The 26,818-nt window shown below is 35.0% G+C and overlaps 1 protein-coding gene across 1 annotated transcript in view; it reads left to right on the forward strand.

The window, feature by feature from the left end:
- Positions 1–26,604, forward strand: part of LOC131054454 (sodium/calcium exchanger NCL2) — a 90,742-nt gene extending 64,138 nt beyond the window's left edge. The window contains exons 3-7 of the mRNA XM_057988970.2: positions 3,805–3,986; positions 24,987–25,129; positions 25,223–25,490; positions 25,610–25,909; positions 26,217–26,604. Coding sequence (XP_057844953.2) covers positions 3,805–3,986; positions 24,987–25,129; positions 25,223–25,490; positions 25,610–25,909; positions 26,217–26,465 — 1,142 coding nt within the window. The 3' untranslated portion in view covers positions 26,466–26,604. The remainder of the gene's footprint in view (positions 1–3,804; positions 3,987–24,986; positions 25,130–25,222; positions 25,491–25,609; positions 25,910–26,216) is intronic.
- The last annotated feature ends 214 nt before the right edge of the window (positions 26,605–26,818 follow it).

Raw genomic sequence — 26,818 nt, forward strand, 5'->3', positions numbered from 1 at the left:
CATTGTCGTCATTGTTGCTAGCACCAAATTTTGTGGTGTATTTTGTGACAACAAATTGAAATCAAAACATTTTAAAACTAATTACAAACCTTGTCTAACAAACTAATTTAAAAAAAAAAGAAGACAAAATGACATTCTTTGATGCAATAGTTGCAGCTGAACTAGTTGATGTGCTCTTTGAATTTTTCAGCCGTAAGATTTTACTTGTTTGTGTCAATGATTAACTATCTTGAGGCTGCCAAGGTCATTTTCTTTTCTGAATATTTCAAGTTTCAACCTATGAGAGCATGACAAATGAGGCACAATGTTCTATAGAACTCAAGCTTATTCTGTTTTTCATTTCAAAGTTCAAGTGTGTTGCATGGGGAGGCGTCCCCACTCCTCAAACCCTTGGCCCTGTGATTGTGATTGTAAACATTGAACAGTAATAGTAGACATTTTAATGGTCTCTAGCAATAATGGCACAACCTCTAGCACAATCAATAAAATTATAAAAGTTAAAACACAATGTGTCTTTTGCATATTTGGGTGAATAAGGGGCATGGGAGGGCTTTTGGGACAGTTCAATAAATATTCATGTCTTTTTGAAAAACGTTGAAATATATGTTCTTTTCTGTAGGGGATACTTGGTCCTCAATGAGATGGTCAAGGTGCATTTGAGACATCCTCGACTGCCTCAGAGACGGCTAGATGACTCTTATAAATTTCATCTTGTCCTTGAATGTAGGGATGTGCTCTAGGATGTTTCCTGATTTTCTCAGTTGGGGGATGACCAAGAGACATGCCCTAATGTCTTGTTGTGTCTAAAATGCCTTAGAGGATGATGATAGGCATTTGAGGGGTGGGGAGGTGTTCCTATGTAACATAGTTAAAAACATCTAAAAGAATAAATGGGGAAGGATTGCCATTGCTAGTTCAACACATTGTATTCACTTCATAAATTTTCACTTTTATTTAGCTTGTTAAAGTTACTTTAATGGCTGTCTCCACACCCTCCCCAAAATTTGGAATTTTCTGTGCCATTGCCGAAATTTTGTTTGTATACCCCCATGTTTTGCCATCATGGAACCTTGGAGAAACATTGGTTAACCTTGGCTTTTTATTATTAATAGTGTAGTTGAACTACTCGCCAAAACCAAAAACTCTCCAAGGCCCGAGAAAAACTCGGCCAATACTCAACAACTTAAAAAATTGCTTAAATTTAACTAGAAATGCATTTTTTTTTCCGCAAAATTCAATGAGAAGGTGCATCGAGTGAGTCTAGATATATTTAAATGCAAAGTGGGTACAAAATTGCATCCTCATGAGGAATGTTGATGGTTGGAAGCAAAATAGTAAATAGTTTTTGTAGAACTAAAAGTAAATACATCAATACAATTACATCTTCCTCTTCCCAACTCTAGTAAAAACTAGGGGAGAGGTAGAACTAGAGGGTCTACTCCTAGAAGTCTGTTGTGGGTGTGACTATGCCTCCTCGCTCGGTATGACTAGCTCAGGCTATGGTTCGTTCTCCATCTTGGATGTAGCTCTACCTCTAGCTGCACCTAGCATTGGCAATGACTCCTCATCCTCTTCAACCTCCTCAATGTCTTCCAGTCCGAAACCAAATCCACCCCCCTCCTCCTCCGTGGCCTACCTCTCCAAATCATTAATGTCATCCTATGTAAACAATAGAGGCTGCTCCTGCGATGCTTAATCATTGTAAGGATCTATATCATCCAAATCAATTGGACCAGCCGGTGCTTCCTCTACCTTATGCACAACTGAAGATAATATTGCACAAAGACAAGGTCATTGAGGCATTTTTGAGCTAACTTGCTCCTCTTCTTCATGTGGATGGCCTCAAACAATCTCCAATTGTGCTCACCACTGGATGAACTACATGGAAGACGTAAGATTCTGAGGGCAATTTTTTTGAGATTTGGGGTATTTCCACACCAACTTTGCCACCAAGCATCTGCAAAATAAAATTAGGTTGAGGGTAGCACCCTTTGCGGGGGTTTGAGGGTGAGAAAGAGAGTGGTAGAGAGATAGGTCTAGATCTTGGGGGAGAGAGGAGAGAGTGAGATGAAGAGTGATAGGGAGATAGATAGGTCTAAAATTTGGGGCAGATAAAGTGAGTGAGATAGAGAGAGCAAGAGTGTTGATAGGAGCCTACTGATTACTGAAATTTGACCGTTTGAAAATTTAAAAAATCTTCTAAAACCTAGAATTTGCATTATAGCTTCTAGAGATTTGAAACCACTCTCAAACATCCTATCAATATATACATGAAATATAACTTAAAGTATAAGAAAGGAAAAAGACATTGAAATGTGACTTATACTAAAATGTTATATTTTATGTATACATTTTGATGAAGAGAATGAGCCTTTTCTTTTAATGCAGTCGAGTTTTTTCTAGAAACTCGCAGAGTTTTTGTGAGACTCGCCAAAAACACGGCGAGTTTTTCCCAAGAATTCAACGAGTTTTTTCTGCGAGTCAATGGCATAAATACTCGCCAAGCAAAAAAATTCGCGAGTTTTTGAATACTCGCTGAGTTTTCAGCGAGTAGTACATCTATGATTAATAGTATACAATATTCTTCAGCAATAATGATAAGAGTGAGGATATAAACAATCATAGAATCTTGACTTCTAATGCTAGCTGAACTCTTTGTTTATAGTATATTTGTCATCTAATAATGGCCTTATCTTTTCTTATAAGATGTTCCAAAAGATTTTATGAGCCAAGTTTTCAAAAAGGTAGAGTGAAATGGAAATATCATGGAGGTTAGGTAAAGATTTATAAATAATAAAAATTAAAAGAGCATTAAAAGCCTATACATAAGGTCCAAAAAGCAAGTTTGAAACATTTTATCCGATATAGATTCTTGAAAATAAATAATTTATCAATAGATAAGTATTTGCAAGCAAGATGAATTGCCTAAATTGGTTTCATCAGTTATTTCCAATGTTTCAATGATTTTCTAAGAGGGGATTGCAAGGGGATGTGTTTCAAGGTCAGCATTAAACATCACAAAACATTCTAAATTGTTGAAATTCAAATAATATCATCAATGACATAGAATAAGGAATATTCAAGATTGACGATTGAAAATTGAAATCGTAATTGAGGGAAACACTAAAATATGAATATAAAATTGTAGATATGAAAGTCTGATTGTCAATATCATTAAACATTGTGAAATAAATGTTCAAAAATGCTCCACTTCTGTCTTTCACAAAATGTGATTTTTTAAAAACAATAGTTGAAATGGGGATGTTAGGACATCCTTCTTTTTGTCCCTAGTAGATGGGGGATGTCACTTGGTGTCTTGGGTTCATTTGAGCATCTTGGACTACTTACCCTTAACATAGGAAACATCTTTGGGATGCCATAAAAAACTTGAAACGGCACTGGGATGTGAGAAAAACTGCAAAAAGGGGGATGCAGGAGGGATGTCCCCTTGGCTTCTTTGAACTGTCTCTGATGGCACTAGAGGACAGGGATGTGTCCTTGTTGGGCACTAGATGTCTCAAAAAGAGTTATGGTTTTTTTGTGGGGCTTGCTATTTTCTTTAATTAAAATACATCCTTTAAAACATATTTAATGTATTTTTTTTAAAATATCGTATTTAGTTTGAAAAAGCTAAATCAATGTTATCATAATGTTGATTATTTGGATCTCATCCAATTTCCCTAGGTCAGATTCATTGTTTGTTAAATGCTTGATACATTGAAATATTTCACCATCTTGGGGACAAGTTGAAACATTCTCATGCATGCATTTTTTTCTAAATTTCTGCATTGGCTGCATTGGCAGGATCTGGTGTCACTGTTGATGAGTCCACTCGCAAAGCTTCTTGGATCATGATGGCAACTGTATTGCCTTTCATTATTGCACAAATCCCATTGATTTTTAAATTGAAATCAGGAAAGCATGCAAGTGTTTTGGTTGCATGCATTGTAGCACTTGTGTCGCTGTTGGTTTATTGTGTATTTCAGGTATGCTTATTTCATTTATTACCCTCATGAATTTTCCTTTTCCTTTCTATGATGATGTGAGTAGTATAAAAGGAAATCTTTTAATCTTTCAACTAGTTATGCGTTTAGAGTTGTCTAGTCTGCACCAGTTCTAGCGATTCTTTAATATGTTTATTGTTATTTGTCAGCTTGGACTCATATAGCACAACACTACTACGAATTGATCCTTGTTTTACACAAATCATTAAATCATTTCCTATTTATGAAACTAACATGTGTTTAAAAGCAACTAACTATATAGCTTCCCGTAACTGGATTTTTATATCTTAGCAGCCATATATTTCAGAGTTAACTCTAAAGTTCCACACCAAAATGTATTAATTTTGTTATTTCTGCATCTGCTTTTGCATAGATCAATATAATAAATCTTCTTTGGCTTATATAGCAATTGTGGTTGTGAACTACGAAATTCCAAATTCAGGGTAAATTTGTAAGTTGATCAGCTGCTTTGAAGGAAGGAGTGTTAATGTGTTTATTTGTTCATCACATTGAAAGGGGCATAGTTCTTCTATTTTTAAGGACTCGTTTAGGTAGCCAATGCATGAGTTGCCAAACATCTGCGAAGGGGTATTATAAAATACTGAGAAAAGTTAGAAGAAATAAACAAACAGTAACAAAAGCAACAAACAAACACTGTTAACTAATATGTTATACAGTGGTTGGTGACTCTATTAAAAAAGTGAAAAGAGATAAATGGCACGAGAGATAAAGGTTTCAATTAGGAGTAATGAACTAAGCCCCTAAAAAACAATAAATTTTATTTTAGATTCCAAACAACCATCATTAACATAAATAGTGCAGCCCAAATACGTTCATGTTGATGAAATTAATATGAAGCTAAGATTACCTCATCAGACAACTAAACCCAAATAATGACAACAAATATCACCGTAATACAACTTTCATAGGCATGTATAATAATAAGCCTATCAATGTTCAAATTACAGCAAAACCCAGAACATTTTAATACCTTTAGAATGAATCAACACAATAAGGAACACGTTTGTCAAATGATCTCTTATGACAACTCGACCTCCTATTAATCCAATCGAAACTAATGGAAAATAGATCAGAACCTTTCAAAATAATAACTGCCAACCCCTTAGACAGAGCGGAAGATCCTTAGACAGAGCGGAAGATCCATATAAATGCATTTTTGGTGGGCAAAGCCTCAAAATTAGTTACATACTCCCAGAATATGAATAGACCATATGTGACTTGAAAGAAAAAACATGAGAAAATTAAAACCATGGTACTCCTGTGACTTTGACTTTACAGTTTACGCTACTGATAATCCAAGTCAATTTGCATCGGGTAATTGATCAGGCGGTTTGACATCTTTTCATCAGTATCTTGTAAGATATCTTTAAGTTTTTGGACTTTCATTGGGGTGGAGGCTTAGACTTGAGCAATGAAATGCGCCTTCTCCCACAACTGTAAAGCATTTACAAAGGATAACTGGAGTTGATCTTTCACTTTGGAGACTATTGCAGACACTCCATGTAAGACCAGCAATGCAGATTACATGCTTTGCAATCCTCTCTCTACATTCATGCTGAGGGATTCTAGGAATACCAAGATCACAAATGACAAGGAGATAGAAAAGATTAAATTCCAAGCATTTTGACTTACATGGAATCATAAGAGTCTAGCAATTTGTCTAATATGAGACAGGTTTTGATGGGTATGAGCCTGCATATCTGATTGTTTGAAACAAACATGTTGATGGTGTTTGGGTGATTAAAAATTTGATAGGTTAAGATCTAAGTTACTGGTTTCGGCTTGGGCATGCTAGCACAACAATTTTTTTGGTAAATGGATTTGTTTTGGGTATGGCTGTACAAAAAAAGAAGAAAAGCCATAAATATATACATATTTGCATCCTAAAATAGGAATTAAGTTCATAGCTTCAAATAGCATGCATATAATAAATAAAACCTTAATGAAAAAATACCACTTCAATGTCAAATTGTCAAACTCATATTATGATAGATATCCGATGTACCTTAAAATACTAAAATCAACAATCATTACCTTATTTGTGATGATGTATTAAGGCAAGAGTGAAGGTAGGGATGAAGAGTGGCACACCTACAAGAGAAGGTCAAAGATAGTGCAAAAGGCAATGGAAGCTTGGCTTACAATCTCCTTAGGATCTTTCTCTTTCTCATTTACGATGGCCTTCGTTTTCTTAATCATCGAGTTGATGCCATCATGTATCTCTCTCAAATACGGTTTACCCATGTTAGTATAACAAATCATACTCAATTTGGCTTGATGAAACTAAGAAGTTATTCTACACCATCCCACCAAGCTTTATCTAGGATCATTTGCTTAATATTCATTTTCCCTCCCACAATTAGATTGCTTCCATATGAACCGATGTCGGTTGATGACCATGCTGGAAAGTGATTTCGACTCCTTAACAAGCAGTCTAAAGATGATTTTGTCCTTTCTAGATGTGGTGGTTGGTGACAAAGATTTGGATCTCTTCGGCCTTAGCATACACTTGTTTGTTCTAATTAAATTTGGTTGCCCACGTTTTGTAGCATAAGTTTGAGCAAATTGATAACGCAAGGTGCTCAAAAGATTTGTGAATAATGAGATTCAATCAATAAACCAACTACTCTACATTTTTTCATTGTCTGTTATGACTTGGACAATGTTACTAGGCCCTCCTTCCTCACAGACCACAATGGGAATGTTAGCAATAAGTTGTGCATTCTTTTATCTACTCTTCACAATCCACGACATTAAAAATTATTGCTTCTTTAGGGAATAGTGCAATCACATTTATTAAGGGCCTATTTTTGGCGTCCTTTCATGCATCAAAAACAATTGACACTTTTGTCTTCAGCCATGAATCCTTAATTGGTTCCAATGAATCTTCTACATGTTTCACTTCCTTTACCAATAAGGTGCTACTCAACTTCTAAAAACTTGGGCCCTCGTAGCTTTTTGAAGCATTATTAATTTTCTTAACATTTATTGCCAATATGGTGAGTGAACAATGAAAACCAAACCATTTGCATATATGCATCTTACAATATGTTGATTTTCGATCTCTCAAGATTCATTTTGAAATAGCTTCTCCAATGGTCCCTTAGTTCTCTTATGTTTAATGGGACCTTCTTATGCATGACAAAAAATGGGTGGCTCATTATGTCCACTTTAGGAGTAGATGGCGAAGTAGGGGGGGTCTCATTGCTTGAGATTCTCTCATTGACAAAGGATGACTTGTTCTATTGACAATTGCTTCTTTTGGTTGCATCCACTCTTTAATATGTATCAGCATTTGGCCATATCATTTTTTCTTGGGCAAGTTTTGATGCCTTTTCTGAATATATTACAAAAATATGGTTTCACTCAGTTATATGAGCTTGTATTTTTGTAAAGGCACAGCTCAATCTACTCTTCACAATCCACGACATTAAAAATTATTGCTTCTTTAGGGAATAGTGCAATCACATTTATTAAGGGCCTATTTTTGGCGTCCTTTCATGCATCAAAAACAATTGACACTTTTGTCTTCAGCCATGAATCCTTAATTGGTTCCAATGAATCTTCTACATGTTTCACTTCCTTTACCAATAAGGTGCTACTCAACTTCTAAAAACTTGGGCCCTCGTAGCTTTTTGAAGCATTATTAATTTTCTTAACATTTATTGCCAATATGGTGAGTGAACAATGAAAACCAAACCATTTGCATATATGCATCTTACAATATGTTGATTTTCGATCTCTCAAGATTCATTTTGAAATAGCTTCTCCAATGCTCCCTTAGTTCTCTTATGTTTAATGGGACCTTCTTATGCATGACAAAAAATGGGTGGCTCATTATGTCCACTTTAGGAGTAGATGGTGAAGTAGGGGGGGTCTCATTGCTTGAGATTCTCTCATTGACAAAGGATGACTTGTTCTATTGACAATTGCTTCTTTTGGTTGCATCCACTCTTTAATATGTATCAGCATTTGGCCATATCATTTTTTCTTGGGCAAGTTTTGATGCCTTTTCTGAATATATTACAAAAATATGGTTTCACTCAGTTATATGAGCTTGTATTTTTGTAAAGGCACAGCTCAATCTGATTAAAACAATACTTTTACAATATGCATAAGAATAATATCCTATTGTAACTTATTTACTATGTTTTAGTCAAAGTACTTAGGAATTATCATTAGCCAATTCAAGCTATCTTGTCCAATTTAGGACAACGAATTGTTAGCAAATTCCGGCTCTTTTGTCCAGGTTTACTCATTACAAGACAATCGATACAACATGGTCAATTTAGGCCAAGAGATCATCTAAAACTAATGGGCAACTTAAACGACCATACAAGCCTATAAAAATAGGAAAAAAAATCAATATGCTTTGGCCAGAGTATATCAATGACTCATTTTTTTGTAATTCTTTGATTTGGGTTTGTATTAAAAAATGTCAATACGTAAACCTTACAATGTCCTTTGTACCTATGTACTAGATACATTATATTTTAGACTGTTTGCATATCTTGTATCCACGGGATCAAGGTATATGAGAACCGTTATGCCTAGTATGCAGTTCTGGTTTTATCAATGTTGATTCAATTGTATGAGTGGGTATGAAACCCTTTCTCGGGTCCTCTTTCCCTAGACAATTTTTTGTTGATTGCTACCCACATAGATAAAGCAAAGACAAAAACCTAGAAAACTACTTGCAAACACCTAAAGAGGTGTTTGATGTAAATGTTTTCAAGTTTATCTAAAACGTATGTCTTGTTTGAGGAAGATTTCTTGTTTTCTTGGACTTAAAAGATTTTGTTTTTCTTATATCTACTTGACGATTTAAAGGGATGTTGTCATAGTTGTGTTAGGCTACAAGCGCAGTAGTTAAAATGCGATGACATGACTCTTAAACGTGAATTAGAGGCATCATTTATGTTGAACACTATGATAGGTTGAATTTTTGCATAGGAACATTCATTCTTTTTTTATCAACAAGATCCCTAATGGGCAAGGTGAAAGCATACGATAGATTAGTGTTTTGAATTTCACAATATCACAATTTAAATCTGAAACCTTCTCAAAGTATATTAAATCAAATAAAACCTAACCAAAGGATGAGACCTGTTTTTTGATAATCAATATCCCTAATGGGCGAGGTGAGAGCATACAATGGTTGTCTAATCCAGTTGGGAGGTCTATTATGCAAACTTGATAAAGTTAGAATAATTCATATGTTCCACTATATAATCTAACAATTTCCTTTGAACTTAGATAATCATGGAATTAAAAATCAGTGACACCAAAGAGTTTATTTTATCCATGGAAAACCAATTTAACCTCCCAATTATTTTTGATCGATAAAATTAGGTTTATTTTATTAATAATAAAAAAAAAAACTTAATGGAGCCATCTATTCAATGTCAAATTATCAAAGTCTCAGCAATAACCTAGTTTTTGAGAAACAAAAATGTACAAAACCGTTGTTACACCGAAGGTGTACCATATATGAACTTCTGCAGCTAACTTTTGAGATCGAAGGTTCATATTGAAAGAGAGATTGTGCAAGACGATTGCAACGTCTACAACCGTCCGATCATTCCCCGCAAAGAAAGTGATTGATCCGACCAGTGAAGATTTTATTTCGTCGTTTAATACACCGCCCACAATGTTTTCCCCGTTGCTTTCATTAGTTTTTTATTTTTCGTTTTGAATTTAACCTGAAAGAACACGACAAAGTCGTTAAGAAGGTTGGAGCCCTAATAAAAGCACAATGCATAACGCGAGAGGGCCCCCACTCAGCAAGAATAAATCTTTGTGTGGAATAAAATATTTGGCACAAAGAATCCCCAAAATTAAATAATAATAAATATTCCACATATCAATTTTTGTTTAAAATTATTACATGAGTGATATGCGATTTTGTTTAATATTATTACATTTAAAAAAATATGTTTTTAATTTTATTTTAAATTTTTAAGTTTGATGTTTTAATTTTTTAAAATTAATTATATAAGAATCTAATTATCTTTTCATTCAATTTTTTTATAATTTTAATTTTGTTACTATTAGTAATATTATAATATTTTTAATATTAATTTGTTACTATTTAAGATAAATATATATAATATATATGGGTTATTATATACTTTAAATGTTTATAAAAAATAAATAAAATAAATAATTCTTATTCTTATTATTTAATTTATTTTTTATAAATTAAATTATAAGTTCAAATAAGAATTTGATTGAAGGTGAAGTTTAATATTATATTTAAAATAAATTAAATGATGAGTTATAATTAATATTATATAAATATAATTAAAATAACAAATCTCTTCCTCTATCAATATCATTCTTTCTCTATAAATCTCTCTAATTCTCTCTCATCTCTCTCTTTCACTCTCCCACTATATCTATATATATATGTGCACATCTATCTCTCTCACTTAGATGCACATACTCCTCGTTTCTCCCTCCCTATATCTATCTCTATATCTCTATATTTCCCATCTTTACCTCTCTCCCCCTCTCTCTATTAGCACCTTATTTCTCTCTCGTTGTTGCCTCCCCCTCTCTCTCTCTCTCTCTCTTCATCTCTCTTTCTCTTTTTATCCATATATTTGTAGCTTTATATACCTATCCATCTATCTTTGTCCCTATCTATCTCTTTATATTTCCCTTGTCTATGTCATTCCTCTTGTCCCTCTCAATAAATTGGTCTCTCTCTTATTCAGTCCACCTCTCCTACTCTATTTCTCTCCCTACCTCCCTCTCACTCATCTCACTATCTCTTTCTACCCATATATTTCTCTACCTCAATTTCACTCCCTCCCTCTCTATCTCTCCCATGTCTCCTCCCTATCCCTAATTTATATTTCTATTTATGTGTATTTCTCCCATTCTCTCCCCATCTCTCCATTTATCTCTCCCCGTTTCTCTATCCCTCTCTCTATATCCCCTATTTCTCTCTCCCTCTTGATATCTTCTTACATCTCTATCTCTTTATCACTTTATCTCTCCCTCTCCCCCTTCCTTTATATATCTCTACCCCCCTACCTCTCCCCCTCTACCTCGATCTCTTTGTCTCCCTCTCTACCTTTATATCTTACCATATCTTCCTTTTCCCCTCTATCTCTACACATGTCTCCCGTTTCTAAATATACCAAAATTTTCTTTAATTGACTCTCCACACCTCTTCGGTGTACCCATTGCACACCAAGATACGAACTACTAAGAAATAAAAACTATATACTAGGTCGAACCTCCATCTACCCCAACTCTAGCCCTGGACACCCAATACTAGATAAGATTACAAAATTTATAGCCATCTCAAACTACCTCCTAGTATGCAACAAAAACCATTAAGAAACAGGACCAGTATCAAAACCAAATTCCATCCACCATCGTAGATTAGCATCTGCACACCCGAGACTCGTGAGTTGACCTCAACTCTTTGTGTCGCCTCGACTATAAGTCATGTTTGACGCAAAAGCTCCTCTCTCATCTTTTTGCTTCTTGATATACTTGGACCCCACTAGCTGTCCTGCTTCCGCTTGGTCTCAATCTTCTCCTTGCATTTCTTCAGAATCTTCTCTCGTCCTTCCCCCTCTCTCTCTCAAAAAGTCTTTAATGGCACTTAAGCCCAATTGAGCTGCCACTTTTCGCACCTCCTTATTGCATGAATCATTCCATAAGAAAAACGACCGGAGAGGGGGAATGAATTCCCCTTGGAGCCAATCGTTGGCCAGGCAACGTGTATCCGATTGGCCTGGGTTCCCTTTTGAAGTGCAATCAAAATTTATTTGATCCATCCATAGTCAGGAGCATTCCATTCCGCCATTTTATCATTCGAAGGTGATGGATTAACCCATTTTGGCCCATTAACAAGCTTTTAACTTGGAATTGATCATGATGTTATTAACCTCCTAAATATTATTAAGAAACCTTGGAATTGTAATTTAATACAAACATTAAGCTATCAAATCCAATAGATCATAATCTACAAATTGTCCTAATCTGAAATCAATTAAAATCAATTGATAATAGATCAAATTCACAAGTAAGAAATGGTATCATAGTTGATTTCATCGTCAACTTCTTGAATTGCAAGTTATTAATGTCTTCATTGATAAAAAACAACGCTAAATGTTAGGGTTAAATAACAACACAAATGCCGAAGCATTTCCTGTAACAATGGTTTCATTTTGGACACTACCATACATCATTTCTTATCAAATAAAGGATCTTGTTTTTACAATACTTAACTTTGAAAGTCAAAATGTATGATAAGTAATGATATAAGGAACATTGATATTAGTGAACGTTATAAGAAATCAAGCGGATCAACGTACGTTTGCCTTTCAACTTAATTCAAAGTGATAACCTATATGGTTGAAATGACACAACTAAGAATACCAACTAAGATTATTTAGATATATTAAAATTTATTAATCCAATTAAAGTGATAATTGTTCAACTAAAGATAATAAAATCTTGATACAGTATAAGTGACACTAATTGCATTTCCATGAATGCAATTACTTCAATGGCACAATAATATTCAAATAATCAATGACCTACTTTCTGTTCAGTTTGCAACAAAATTTAATAAAGATAACAAATATTTCAATACTTTTTCATCATATCCTTTTATCTGAAATCCATGCAAATGTTATCAAATCTTAAGATGAAAATTTAGATAACAAACAATTCAATACTTTTTCATCATATCCTTCCGTCTGAAATCCATGCAAACGTTATTAAATCTTAAGATGAAAATTTTCCAATACTAAATTTTGCTTATTGATCCGTTTTATTATGAGCTTTTATCTCCAAAACCAAGATCCAATGTAAAACTAATCTCATAATCATCTCATCTCTGATAGATATGATCAAAATTTAAACGGAGAACTAAGACTAAATCAATATAAATATTGAGATGTCTAATAACATTCTATGTATATCAAGTGTCCCTTACACAAATTAACATCTGAAGTTCATGCCAAAAAGAATGGAAAGATAAGCAAATTGTTCTGCCTCTTTATTCTTTTCTGAGGCGTAAATCCTAGAATCTATCTTAAATAGTAAAGTATAGAAGATACAAGGAACACTATAGTTATTTGCACAGTTAACAGCTACAAATGCGAGGTAACTATTGAAACGTATAAAAGCATGCGAATCAAAAGAGGTTTGCAAGTATATCGGCATTGAGCTTGTAAAACTTTACATATGACAAATTATAAACAATACATCATATCCGAGATATCCATTCTTCCTCTTTGCGCCTTTCTTCAGGTCAGGCCTGAAATTTGACGGTCACCCCAACATATCCATTCTTCAGGTCAGGCCTGAAATTTGACGGTCACCCCAACATGTGGTATAATTTTTTTATGACGTCTTTCACTTGACATTTTAAATGGTAAAAAATATTTAATTTATGAAGAATTTTATCTAAAATTTTCTATATTTAATTTTTTTATCAATTTTTAAAAATATTTTATTATGTAAAGTTTAAATTAATTAAATATATATTTTTTTTTGGGTAGAAATCATAAATAGTAAAAATATCAATAAATAATAAATTATTTTTAATATTATAATATAAACTTTTATATAATTTTATTTGTTATATATTAAGAAATATTTTAGACAATCTTATAAAAAATGTTATGAAAATTAAATTGTTCTAAATTCATATTAGAAACTGTTTCAAAAATCTGTATGAAAAATATTCTAAATCAATTTGTATTTTTATAATAAATATTATTATTATAAATTAAAATATTATATTATATTTATCTATAATAAATTTTTATAGTTTACTAATAATGGAAAGTGATATAATGTTATAAACTTTAAGGTTGTAATATATGATCTTAAATTATAAAAACAGTCATATAGACTATCAAATTTCAGGCTTGCTTCAGGGGTAAGCTAGTTCTGCACTCTCCTTCCTTCATGCCTACACCTATTGAATAACCTTTATTTTTATAAAAACTAGCATTGTACTTAGAGGAGGTTCAAGGGATAAGTCAATTCTTCCTTTCGAATGTGATTTCTCTTTTCAAGTTTATTCATCTTGATGATGGTATTAGATAAAAGAATTTATTGACCAATTTAATTAGGAGAAATATAAATCTATTGATCTAAGGAAAGGAGATATGATTATGGAGAGCTATAATAAGTTTAATATGCTAAAAAAAAAAACGAAAATAAATGTATTCAATAGAATGATATATAGTATAAAATCCCCTATACCAAACCTGCCACTCTTTTGGGTAAAACTGTAACAACGTACCGAGTTCTTAGGTGAAGAACGTCACTTCATCATCATGAAAAGTAATAATTAATAATTATGCCTACAACAACATTTAGTCTGTTGCAATAGAATCAAAAAACTCCGCAGAAAACTTTAGATGGGGGTAACCGCGTCCATGCTCTATACCATTTTTGTGAAACTGCAGAAAACCCGTGCTGTAATAATTAATTACCACTGCCGTAGTTTAAGGCGACGGTAGGGGTAAAATGCCTTAATGAATGCAAGTTGTATAGTTATCGTACGAAATACATAAAGGAAAAACACAATGACGAAAGCAAGGACCGTTTCGTGGAAAATATTAATTCGTCTTGTACTTCTCTTAACCCTCACGTAAAATCATTCCTGTGTTTGTCATTTATGCACATATCACCTCAGAATATTAATGAAGCGCAGGCAGAAACAATCGGAGGAACAGGAAAACGTGAAAAGTAATAAGCCTTCATTTTGCTTTTATAATCATGGAAAAATATTTGGCAAATTAAATGAAAACATTTAAAGGTTTTGAGGACAATTTTTGGGTGCTCAGAGCCCGAATCTACCCCTCTTAAATGTTGCAGTTTCTTTTAGAAATTAATGCCCTCGTCACCTAATAAAAGCTTAGGGTCGACACAACACATAATAATTTAGACTTTTCTAAGAATTTTTTTATTGGAATATGGGAATTATTTGTATATCTTTTTTAAATAGGGGAAGTATACTAGGGAAAGAGCACGAGTAGTTGAGCATGTATCAATTGTTGTGAGGGGGGTTGATACTTTTTGTTCCAAAAATTGAACAAATAAAATCTATTGTGAGAAACATAAAATATCAATTTTTGTTAGGAAATGTACCAATAGTTGTTAGGAAATGTACTAATATTATAAAAAGTAACGAATCAGGGGATGCCATATTAGCTGCACAACTATTGTGGTCTCTTTTGCATGCCTATTGGTCTCACTTTTTTTTTTGGGCTGTTTTGGACACCTTGGCAAAAAGCATGGTGATGTGGCACCATACTTGATGATGTGGTGCTGAAAGCTTAGTTATAAATAGGGGACTTGCCAAGTAAGCTACTATAAAAAATTGGGAGTGATTTGAAATTTCCATGTAGGATTTTGAGAAGCGCGAAGTTAGGGTGGTCAACTACTGGTGCTCTTCCCCTAGTAGTCGTTATAGCTAACTTCATGTATCCACCGATTCTAAACGATGCATCAGATTTCAATGATTTGTTTTGGTTGTGTTTGTATGCGACTTAATTGTTTATAGCTATTGTTTTGGCTTTTGGATAGTAACGACGCATGTTGTGGGATTCGTTATGCACACAAGGATAAAAAAGTAGTTATTTCAAAGTATTGTCTGATACCTACTTATAGATGCCCAAATCACTGTACACTACAACTACTTAAAAAATTGCCAATACTAATGCGCAAATGCCCCATGCGCTATGGGTACCAATAAAGTTCCATAACTCCTCCAATTAAAGTTTACAAATTCTAACTACTTGTTGTACAAACGGACGACTATTGATACATGTGAGATTTATTAATGGACTTTTTGTTATCCCTTTTAATAAGTTTGATTTTATTTTTAGCATTTTAAGTTTGATTTTATTTCTAACTTTTAATTCAAAATACAAAATTTATGCATTAATATAGTTTTTTTAATTTAATTTATTTAAAGTAATTTAACTATATTTATTTTTAATTTAATAATGAATTTAAATTTCTTAATATTAATTTTATATTGTTAGTAATATGTTAATTATATTTTTAAGTGTATATTTTAATAATATTTCATTTCTAAGAATTTTTTTGTATTAAGTATGATATAGCAGCTTTACAAAATTCAAGAGTCTTGGTTGGAAAACACACAAGCGTCTTATAGATAGCACTCATAGTATCAGTAAAATCATGGCTGGAAAGCTCACAAGTCATATCATGTGACCATTACATACAGGATGCGGATGATGCATAGGAATAATACAACTATATCCCAAAATTTACAAAATTATAGTTTTGAAGGACGCATATACGCAGTATAACATAAAGGAAAAAGCTTATCAACTAGCTAAAGAAGATGGAGGAATCGGGATCAGTATTATCTCCCAATGGGGGGAGCCATGCAGTCCAACCCAATTCGCCCTCACACCACACCTGTACATGCCCCTCGATGAACTTGTCTCTATAAGGGTGTGCAGGTAGACCGTCCAGTTCCATCTGAATGAAGTCTTCTCTCTGCTGTCTTGCCTCCATTTCCTGCATGAATTTCATTAAAGCTTGTTCAAAGTTGTCTTATTACTTCCCATTCGGTCCCAAGTGAAGCCATGCAACAGTTCTATGATGAAGACATATGTTGAGCCATCGTTCAACCACCTGTCAAATTTGCCCTCATCAAGGTGGAGAACCACTGTGACTTGCATAACAACAAGGTAAAGAATGAGAGTCTCCTAAGAGACTCAGTGAGGTATCTACCCTTGCCAATAAACACATCATCATTCCTAGATTTCCAAATGATCCATAGAATTTCCAGGGAGAGAACAGACCAAAAGAGATTAGCACATTTCTTGCCACCTTTAATATAACCAAGTACCACCTCATCAGTAGTAAGACATTTAGTAACAATTGAAAGACCAAACAATTTCCACACCTCTTTGGCGAAATGACATTCAAAAAAATATGTAGGACACATTCGAGGAGATGACACAATCTATACAATAGGGGGTTGCCATTATTGTCTTTAAGAGGGAGCTTGTGGAGCAGAAGTTTCTAGGCAAAGAATTTCTTTTTTGGTTCAGACGGGGCATACCAGAATCTCAAGAGAGCAGAATGCCACTTTTTAGAATACCAAGTGAGGTTCCAAAGATTATTGAGATGAGTTACGATATCTTCGAAGTTAGCAAGGGAGGAGTAGACAAGTTTGGCTTTCATTAGAGGGAGGGGAGAGCCGTAAACCCAACAGAGGGAAGAAATTGGGGAGAGCGTAGGAGGGGACGATGAGGAGAGGATGGGGTCGAGTGCATTTTTGAGGAAATTGTAGGTTCTGGCTTGGGAGGTGGGGAGCTTGAAGGCCGAACTAAGAGCATCCCAAGAAATTAGAGAACCGTCTTTCAAGATGTGTTCAAAAGTTACAAGTCCTAAGTTGTGCCATTTCAAGGCAGAGCACCCTTGAAGGTAGGCTCGATGCTTCCCATTGTGCAGAGTATTCCACCATATGGATCTGTCCAAGTTAAGAGCACCCTTATTATCAACAATGCGTCTGTTACTGATGAATTGTTTGACATGATTCCAAGCCCTCCATATGGGCTTAAAGACCTCTGAGCCCGCAGGAGAGATCTCAAAGTTGCCAACAATCAAGTCCCACATGGGCAAGTTCCTCCATTTCTTTGCCTTTTTAGGGAGGGAGCACTATATATTGTGTCTGATTAGAATTTTCCAAGGTTCATTGCCATCAAGGGCTTTAAAATTTCACTTGGCAGCCAAGGCAATGCCCTGAATTTTGAGGTCTTTGAGGCCCATGCCCCCCTACAACTTAGATTTAATACACCAATCCCATTTTACTGCATGCTGTTTCCTGTTCCCCTTCCCATCCGACCATAGGAATTTCCTGATTTGTTTTTGAAGATAATTGAACTGGTAATTACTGAATAGCCAGATTGAGGAGCAATAGATGTTGTATGAGGACAAGATTTTTTGACAGACCTGAAATCGACTTGCTAGGGAGAGGAAGTTTCTGTTCCATTTGTTCAGTTTTTTATCCACCTTATTCCTGAACCACTCCCACATTTCTTTCGAATTCGGGGAGACAGAGAAAGGGATACCCAGATATCTAGTGACCATTACATGCAGGATGCAGATGATGCATAGGAATAATACAACTATATCCCAAAATTTACAAAATTACAGTTTTGAAGGACGCATATACATAGTATAACATAAAGGAAAAAGCTTATCAACTAGCTAAAGAAGAGGAAGGAATCGGGATCAGTATTATCTCCCAATGGGGGGAACCATGCAGTCCAACCCACAAGTCATATCATGTGTCCATTACATACAGGATGCAGATGATGCATAGGAATAATACAACTATATCCCAAAATTTACAAAATTACAGTTTTGAAGGATGCATATACGCAGTATAACATAAAGGAAAAAGCTTATCAACTAGCTAAAGAAGAGGGGGGAATCAAGATCAGTATTATCTCCCAATGGGGGGAGCCATGCAGTCTAGCCCACAAGTCATATCATGTGACCATTACATACAGGATGAGGATGATGCATAGGAATAATACAACTATATCCCAAAATTTACAAAATTACAGTTTTGAAGGACGCATATACGCAGTATAACATAAAGGAAAAAGCTTATCAACTAGCTAAAGAAGAGGGAGGAATCGGGATCAATATTATCTCCCAATGGGGGGAGCCATGCAGTCCAGCCCAATTCGCCCTCACACCACACTTGTACATGCCCCTCGATGAATTAGTCTCTATAAGGGTGTGCAGGTAGACCGTCTAGTTCCATCTGAATGAAGTCTTCTCTTTGCTGTCTTGCCTCCATTTCCTGCATGAATTTCATTAAAGCTTGTTCAAAGTTGTCTTATTACTTCCCATTCGGTCCCAAGTGAAGCCATGTGACAGTTCTATGATGAAGACATATGTTGAGCCATCGTTCAACCACCTGTCAAATTTGCCCTCATCAAGGTGGAGAACCACTGTGACTTGCATAACAACAAGGTAAAGAATGAGAGTCTCCTAAGAGACTCAGTGAGGTATCTACCCTTGCCAATAAACACATCATCATTCCTAGATTTCCAAATGATCCATAGAATTTCCAGGGAGAGAACAGACCAAAAGAGATTAGCACATTTCTTGCCACCTTTAATATAACCAAGTACCACCTCATCAGTAGTAAGACATTTAGTAACAATTGAAAGACCAAACAATTTACACACCTCTTTGGCGAAATGACATTCAAAAAAAAAATGTAGGACACATTCGGGGAGATGACACAATTTACACAATAGGGGGTTGCCATTATTGTCTTTAAGAGGGAGCTTGTGGAGCAGAAGTTTCCAGGCAAAGAATTTCTTTTTTGGTTCAGACGGGGGATAGCAGAATCTCAAGAGAGCAGAATGCCACTTTTTAGAATCCCAAGTGAGGTTCCAAAGATTATTGAGATGAGTTACGATATCTTCGAAGTTAGCAAGGGAGGAGTAGACAAGTTTGGCTTTCATTAGAGGGAGGGGAGAGCCGTCAACCCAACAGAGGGAAGAAATTGGGGAGAGCGTAGGAGGGGACGATGAGGAGAGGATGGGGTCGAGTGCATTTTTGAGGACATTGTAGGTTCTGGCTTGGGAGGTGGGGAGCTTGAAGGCCGAACTAAGGGCATCCCAAGAAATCAGAGAACCGTCTTTCAAGATGTGTTCAAAAGTTACAAGTCCTAAGTTGTGCCATTTCAAGGCAGAGCACCTTTGAAGGCAGGCCCAATGCTTCCCATTGTGCAGAGTATTCCACCATATGGATCTGTCCAAGTTAAGAGCACCCTTATTATCAACAATGCCTTTGTTACTAATGAATTGTTTGACATGATTCCAAGCCCTCCATATGGACTTAAAGACCTCTGAGCCCGCAGGAGAGATCTTAAAGTTGCCAGCAATCAAGTCCCACATGGGCAAGTTCCTCCATTTCTTTGCCTTTTTAGGGAGGGAGCACTATATATTGTGTCTGATTAGAATTTTCCAAGGTTCATTGCCATCAAGGGCTTTAAAAATCCACTTGGCAGCCAAGGCAATGCCCTGAATTTTGAGGTCTTTCAGGCTCATGCCCCCCTGCAACTTAGATCTAATACGCTAATCCCATTTTACTGCATGTTGTTTCCTGTTCCCCTTCCCATCCGACCATAGGAATTTCCTGATTTGTTTTTGAAGATAATTGAACTGGTAATTACTGAATAGCCAGGTTGAGGAGCAATAGATGTTGTATGAGGACAAGATTTTTTGACATACCTGAAATCGACTTGCTAGGGAGAGGAAGTTTCTATTCCATTTGTTCAATTTTTTATCCACCTTATTCCTGAACCACTCCCACATTTCTTTCGAATTCGTGGAGACAGAGAAAGGGATACCCAGATATCTAGTGATTAGGTTCGCCCTCCCTCCCCCTCCCCCCATTCCAGGTCAAATTTAGATAGCCAGCTAGGAGGGGAGTCAGTCCATCCTAGCAAGGTTGATTTATGGAGAGCAATTTTGCTGCCTGAAGCCTTGCAAAAGATTTCAATGTTGTGCAGTAGGGAGGATATCTTCTATTTTAGTTTCTTTAGTATGTCCCCTACATGCAGCCAATTCAAGGCCCTGTCCAGAGACACTGTTGGGGGTATCTATTAGAGGTGATGCACCCCTATCCAAGCTCTCAAGGCCAGGCATCTGCCATGAGTAGGCTTCAATTTCCAATTTCTGCTTGTGAAGGTTTTGCTCAAGAATCTTCCTAGCTTTAGCAGCTCTTCTCAAATTTTCCAACACAAGTTGTTGTGCATTTTGGGATCTCGGGCCCGAGGGAAATTCAGAGTTAATAGCAGGCACAAAGGGTTCAAAGGGGGGGGATTGAGCAGTGAATAGGGCATCTTCATTAGCATTACTGTAGTTCAAGATAGAAGTAGCCATCGAGGGAGCCAAAGAGGAAGGGGGGGGATCGGGAGGGTGTTGGAGAAGGGGGGAAGATGTTTGACGGGGGAGGAGTGGGGGGATGAGAGAGAGAAGAGGTAGTCAGAGGGGGTTCGAAGGGAGCAGTAGGGGGCACGGTGGGCGGAGGACCAGAGGAGGGGTTTTGGCCTTGATATTTGTCTTAGTCAGTAATGGGCATTTGCTTCTGAAGTGACCATTCACTTTACAATAATGACAGACATCTATACCACCCATGTACTCAATTGGGCAACAAAAGGTTTTATCATCAAAGCAAATATCAATTTCATGGGGGTATACAAGCCTTGGTTTTAAGGCTATGAGTAACCTAGCGTCGAGGTGTGGAAGAACCGAGGGGGAGGAATCAATTTCTACAATTTTGCCCAAGGGTTCAACTATCCTATCTATACAAGACCAGAGAAAAGGGGGAATATTTTGATAGTTATCCATTTTGGACTAGAGAGGGCCAGAATTTCATCGTACTGCCTTGAAAGTCGAATTCACCATCGACCAGTACTGTTTATTAACAATTTTGCTTTGGCTTTCCTTATTATCAAAAAAATTTAAGAACAACCCCTTTTGAGTCATTCTACAAAATGAAAAATGAAACCCTAGTTTATTGACCCAAACATCTTGCAGCCATTTGTTCATATATTGACGAGATGCTACCTTATTTACATCAAATGCGACAAAAAAAATAGCCGAGTCCCTAAGTCTAGAAATCTCAAAAGAAATTGCAGAAAGCATTGAACCATTGGGTTTAATGATGATGCGATTGGAGGGGGAAACCTCACCTTCTTCTTGCTCGATATGGGTTGCATCTTCATTCTGAGACGTGGCCTCAAATCTTGCATCAACTGGGAAAAGAAGCCATTTGCCCTCCACCGCTTGGCTGAAGGTCTTCCGTTTCGAGCGCTCCTTCTCAGTGGCATGAAGAGTGTGCGGTGTTTCATTGCCTTGGGCTCCTTTATTCGTCTCCATTCAATGTGGTAGGTCTGCAATTAATGTTCGAGGGCTGCCCAACGAAGCCAAGGAGTCCTCACACGCGGTGGCGGCTTGCAACCAACGACACCCTAGGAAGATGTGCCCTAGTTGTAGAGCGTTCCTCTCCCCAACCAACCAAAAAAAATGTTCCTTATTTCTAAGAAATTAAAAAATTAGTTATTCTTTTATTTAATTATTTATTAACATAATAAATATTATTTATTATTAATATTTTAAACTTATTATTTGAATTTATGTATATTTTGACTTTGTGTTTATTTTATTTTATTTTAATTTTTAATTTAAATTTAAGTTTGAAATTTATTTTAATATTTATGTATGAATTTATAAGCAATAGTTAAAAGTTATAAGAATTAATTTAATCAATTATTATTTGTCTTATTTAAATTTTAATTATTTTAGAATAATTATATTTTGAATTTTTATTCTAATCTATATAATAAAGTAAAATTCAAACTTAATATGAAGTTATAGAGCTAGAGAAATAAGTTAATTAAACTATAATTATACTCAATTCTATAATATTTTTTATTTGTTTTTTATTAGATAAGTAGGGATTTTGAAAGGGTCTTGATCCCTTGTACAAAAGAAAGATGAAGCATTAAGCCCATGAAAACAACAAACAACAAAATAGAACAGCTACAGAACAAGAGAACAAACTAAAGCAAACATGAACCATCTTAAAATCAGGACTGGTTTAAAGTTCTTTGGTTGAGCACAATGGAAGGATCCTTTTCTCCAAACAGACAAGGAGGTGTCATAATATCATTGGCACATCCATCATTAGACCTCGAAGCATTATCTATCCTTGAACAATCCAAAAGGGAACTCCCTTGATTTAATACTTTTTATTTATTAATATTAAGTTTATTTTTCAATTAATGTAAATTTGTTTATAATATATTAATTATATTTTTAGGTTCATATTTTATTAATATTTAAGTTTGATAAATTAGAAAATAATACTCTTTTATTTAATTATTTATTAACTTAATAAGTTTATTTTTTATTATTAATTTTTTAAAATTATTATTTGGATTTTGATATATTTTGGCTTTGCATTTAATTTATTCTATTTAATAGGCCAATGATGAATCATTATCATAAAAATATGCATAATACATATCCCTTGTTGCAAATATTTGGATATGTATAGTTAAAAATATTTGTAGGGAGGATGCAGGGTCCTTTGAGCCATAGACTTCTAGTAATTGTTTAGATACTTGTTTGGAACATTTGATGTCATAGATTTCATATTCCATGAATTTTGTATATGTTTGACAATGTTTATATATTTAAGTCTACTATTTTCTTCAACTACGATTCATGTTTATATTTATCTGATTGATATATACTTGTGTATATGATCAAATTAGCTTCTATTTGATGATGTTATAGGTCTTTAAAGTTTATTAAATAAAGGGTGAATGAAACAAATTTTAAATCCTTAAAAATCCCTAAATTTCTTGGGTTTTTCACTTTGTCGAGTTTTTGCCGATATTTTTCGCCAAGCCCAAAACATGCTTGTTGACTCTGAGTCGAGTTTCTTTGATATAGACCAATTTCTTTACTTTTTTGCATCCAAATGGTTGTGCTTGATTGAGTGGATGGAGTATGTACTCCAATTCCGCTCAGCTGAAGAACTTGCAACTTGTTGAGTTTGCATACAACATTTAGTATTTAATTCAAGAATCAAAACTTAAAACATAAAATATAATATATAACATGATAACATTGAATGAAAAATGAAAAAAAACAAAAACAAAAAGATATATACTTGGGAAAGAATTTTAATTGCAAGAGGCTGCAAGTAAATGTAGCCTTGACCATGTAAATACCACCACTCCTCACCACGTTTCTATATTTGTCTAGGAAACATCATGCTTTTTTGAAGCGATGAAGTGGCCAAACTTACTCAACACAATACTTTGGATTTCTTCCCTTGAATATATCTTTCTAAATGCACTGGAAATACAACCTTATAGTCAGCAGAAACCCCATCTCTATAGGGTAGAGATTGGATGGGTACAATCCAATCTCTTTTTGTGTCAGGTTTGAACTTACTAGCAAGTCTTCTTAGTTATATCAATTGAATTGAATTCCAAATATTTTTATGTTCAATTAGGCGAATCCTCTTTGGATGTGTTCTGTTGGACATACTCTTCACTTGACTTTTATATATGGAATCTGTTTATATACATGCAAAGCAACACATTTAATGATAAAGATGGCCATTATCTTGTTTTTTTAAGACTTGGTGAAATTATGTGTTTATATCTATGGACACATAATAATACTAACTAGAAGCTGTATGCAAGATTGAATGGTGGGATAAGATTTATTATTGCCAATGATGAGGGTCCTTAGTCAATTTAATCATCTCATTCCTCAAACGGAAAGTAGTCATCTGAGAGATTCAGGCATCCAGGTGTGATTCCTTGTTAATTCTCACCGAGATGGTCCAAAGAAGACTACAGGATGAAATTTTCTCCAAATACAATTACTTCACTGGATGTCAAGAACATGACATCCCCTCCAAAACTAATGGATTTGATAGCAATAGGGCAGACATCGGCAACGAGTCTCAGGTCAGAGGAACTGGAACTGGTTAAATTCCAAGGCTCAAAGGAATTCTAAATTTTACACTTCCACTGTTAAGATTTGAAAGGCAGCCAGTTTATTTTCTGGACTACAATGCTTTCTTACTATCATTGTTATAGCAACTAGAGGATCCTGAACCAGATTAACTTAACTTTTAAGTTGAGCTGGAATGTTCAAATGTATTCTTCTCCTTCAAATTCCTTTTGTTTGCTGTATTTGTATTACTCTGTCAATAAATTTAAAGCTTGATTAGAAGCCAGAACCTTAACTTTTTTGCCCTTTTATGTATAAGACAAAATTATTATTATCATTTTTTAAAAACAAAAGTGAATTCTTAGATCCCCAATTAATGATAGGGTCATCTCTTCTCTGATTGCCTTGATTTTTTTGCATGCAGATCATGGAACCTTGGGTTCAAAAAAGACGATTGGATTTTTTAAAACATAGACATATCATATCATCCATTCTAGCTAAGCATCATAAGCGTTTTGGAGGACTTATGAAGGATAATGGTGAACCTGATAGCGACGTCATTGAAAAGTAATTTTAATTCTTCGCTAGAATATTTGTAGAGGATGTAAGGCATTATAAGGTTCTGATTAACGGCCATGTTGATCTTTGCTTGAGAAACAGAGTTTTCAGAGAACTTGATGCTGATCATGATGAACATCTGACAAAAGGAGAGTTACGCGGTCTCATTGTTGGTCTTGAAATCGACGCATTAGAAGATCAACATGAAATTCAAGAGACTGTGAATAGAGTAATGTCAGAGTTGGATGTTAATCCAGATAATCGGCTTACGAAAGAGGAATTTACAAATGGCATGTGTAAATGGATTCAAATTGCAGTTGATAGTGTTAATGAATCAGATCGTGGCTCAATTGTACCTACTTTTCACAAGGTATACGCTAGTTACATCATATTGAATGGCATTTACTAAGCCCTCTTGATGGATTTACGTAAAGGTTTTATACAAGAAATTTTCCAACATTATTCATTTTTATGTTTCTGATATTGCAGAAGACTAAAGAAGAGTTTGAAGCTTTGATGGATAATAATGAAGGAAGTGAAACTGTTGGCAATAAATACAAAGTCTATTTGAAAGCTTGTTTACTACTTCTGGGAGGTGCAGTTATAGCTGGTGTCGTTGCTGATCCACTCGTGGACGCTGTTGATAACTTCTCCGATGTCACAAACATTCCTACCTTCTTCATTTCTTTCATAGCAATGCCTTTGGCTACAAACTCCAGTGAGGGCATTTCAGCACTTATTTTTGCAAGCCGGAAGAAAAAACGAACCGCTTCGTTGACCTATTCTGAGGTGCATCTCTCTTGTCTTTCAATTTCTTTGATACATGACTAGTTCGAACTGAGAATAGGGACTAGAATGAGAGTAGAAGAGAGAGTATTGTCTATGGGGTCTCTCTGATTGCGTCTTCTTTACATATATATTCTTATGCTTGTTTGCCAATATGGGCACCTGTCAGGGCCCTGCGTGCGCTGTTTTAGAATTCTAGATATATTGCTCTCTTAAGTTCTGCTTATTCTCTCTTGCTTTCTCTTTCTCAAACACATGAACAACGCTAATTTTCAGTCAGTTTTCTCAATATTCAGATCTTGTTTTGTAGATATATGGTGCGGTGACAATGAACAACACATTGTGCTTGGGAGTTTTCTTGGCCATTGTCTATCTTCGAGGATTGGATTGGAACTTCTCAGCGGAAGTATTGGTGATATTAGTTGTAATTGTGGTGACAGGGCTCATGGGCAGCATCTACACCACAATTAAACTTTGGATGAGTTCCATTGGTTTTCTTATGTATCCTTTATCTTTGGTTATAGTTTATGTCCTGGATTATGTTCTAGGATGGTCATAGACATATTGCCTTCAGCCCATATCTAGATTTCGTTCAAACGACTGTTAGTTTTTGTATGGCATATGGAATGCAAGGCAATTAGTTTTATGGTACATTAAGTGCAATTTAAAATAAAATTTTGGAGGTCCATTTGTAGTAATACGATTTGTCATGATTTAACGTATTAGTGTGGGATGATCTTTTTAGTTTAGTTATTCCATGTTACAGTTGTTAGCTGTATTGTTGTGTTCTGTTCTATTGTGTATTGACATGAAATGGAGGTACAATGTCATCCAGGTAACACGCATCTTGATTAAAAATGCTAACATGTATTTCAAGAAACCAAGCTTCAGAAACTGATGGATAAGCCTACA

Source organism: Cryptomeria japonica, chromosome 2, assembly GCF_030272615.1.
Source record: "Cryptomeria japonica chromosome 2, Sugi_1.0, whole genome shotgun sequence".
Classification (NCBI taxonomy): domain Eukaryota; kingdom Viridiplantae; phylum Streptophyta; class Pinopsida; order Cupressales; family Cupressaceae; genus Cryptomeria; species Cryptomeria japonica.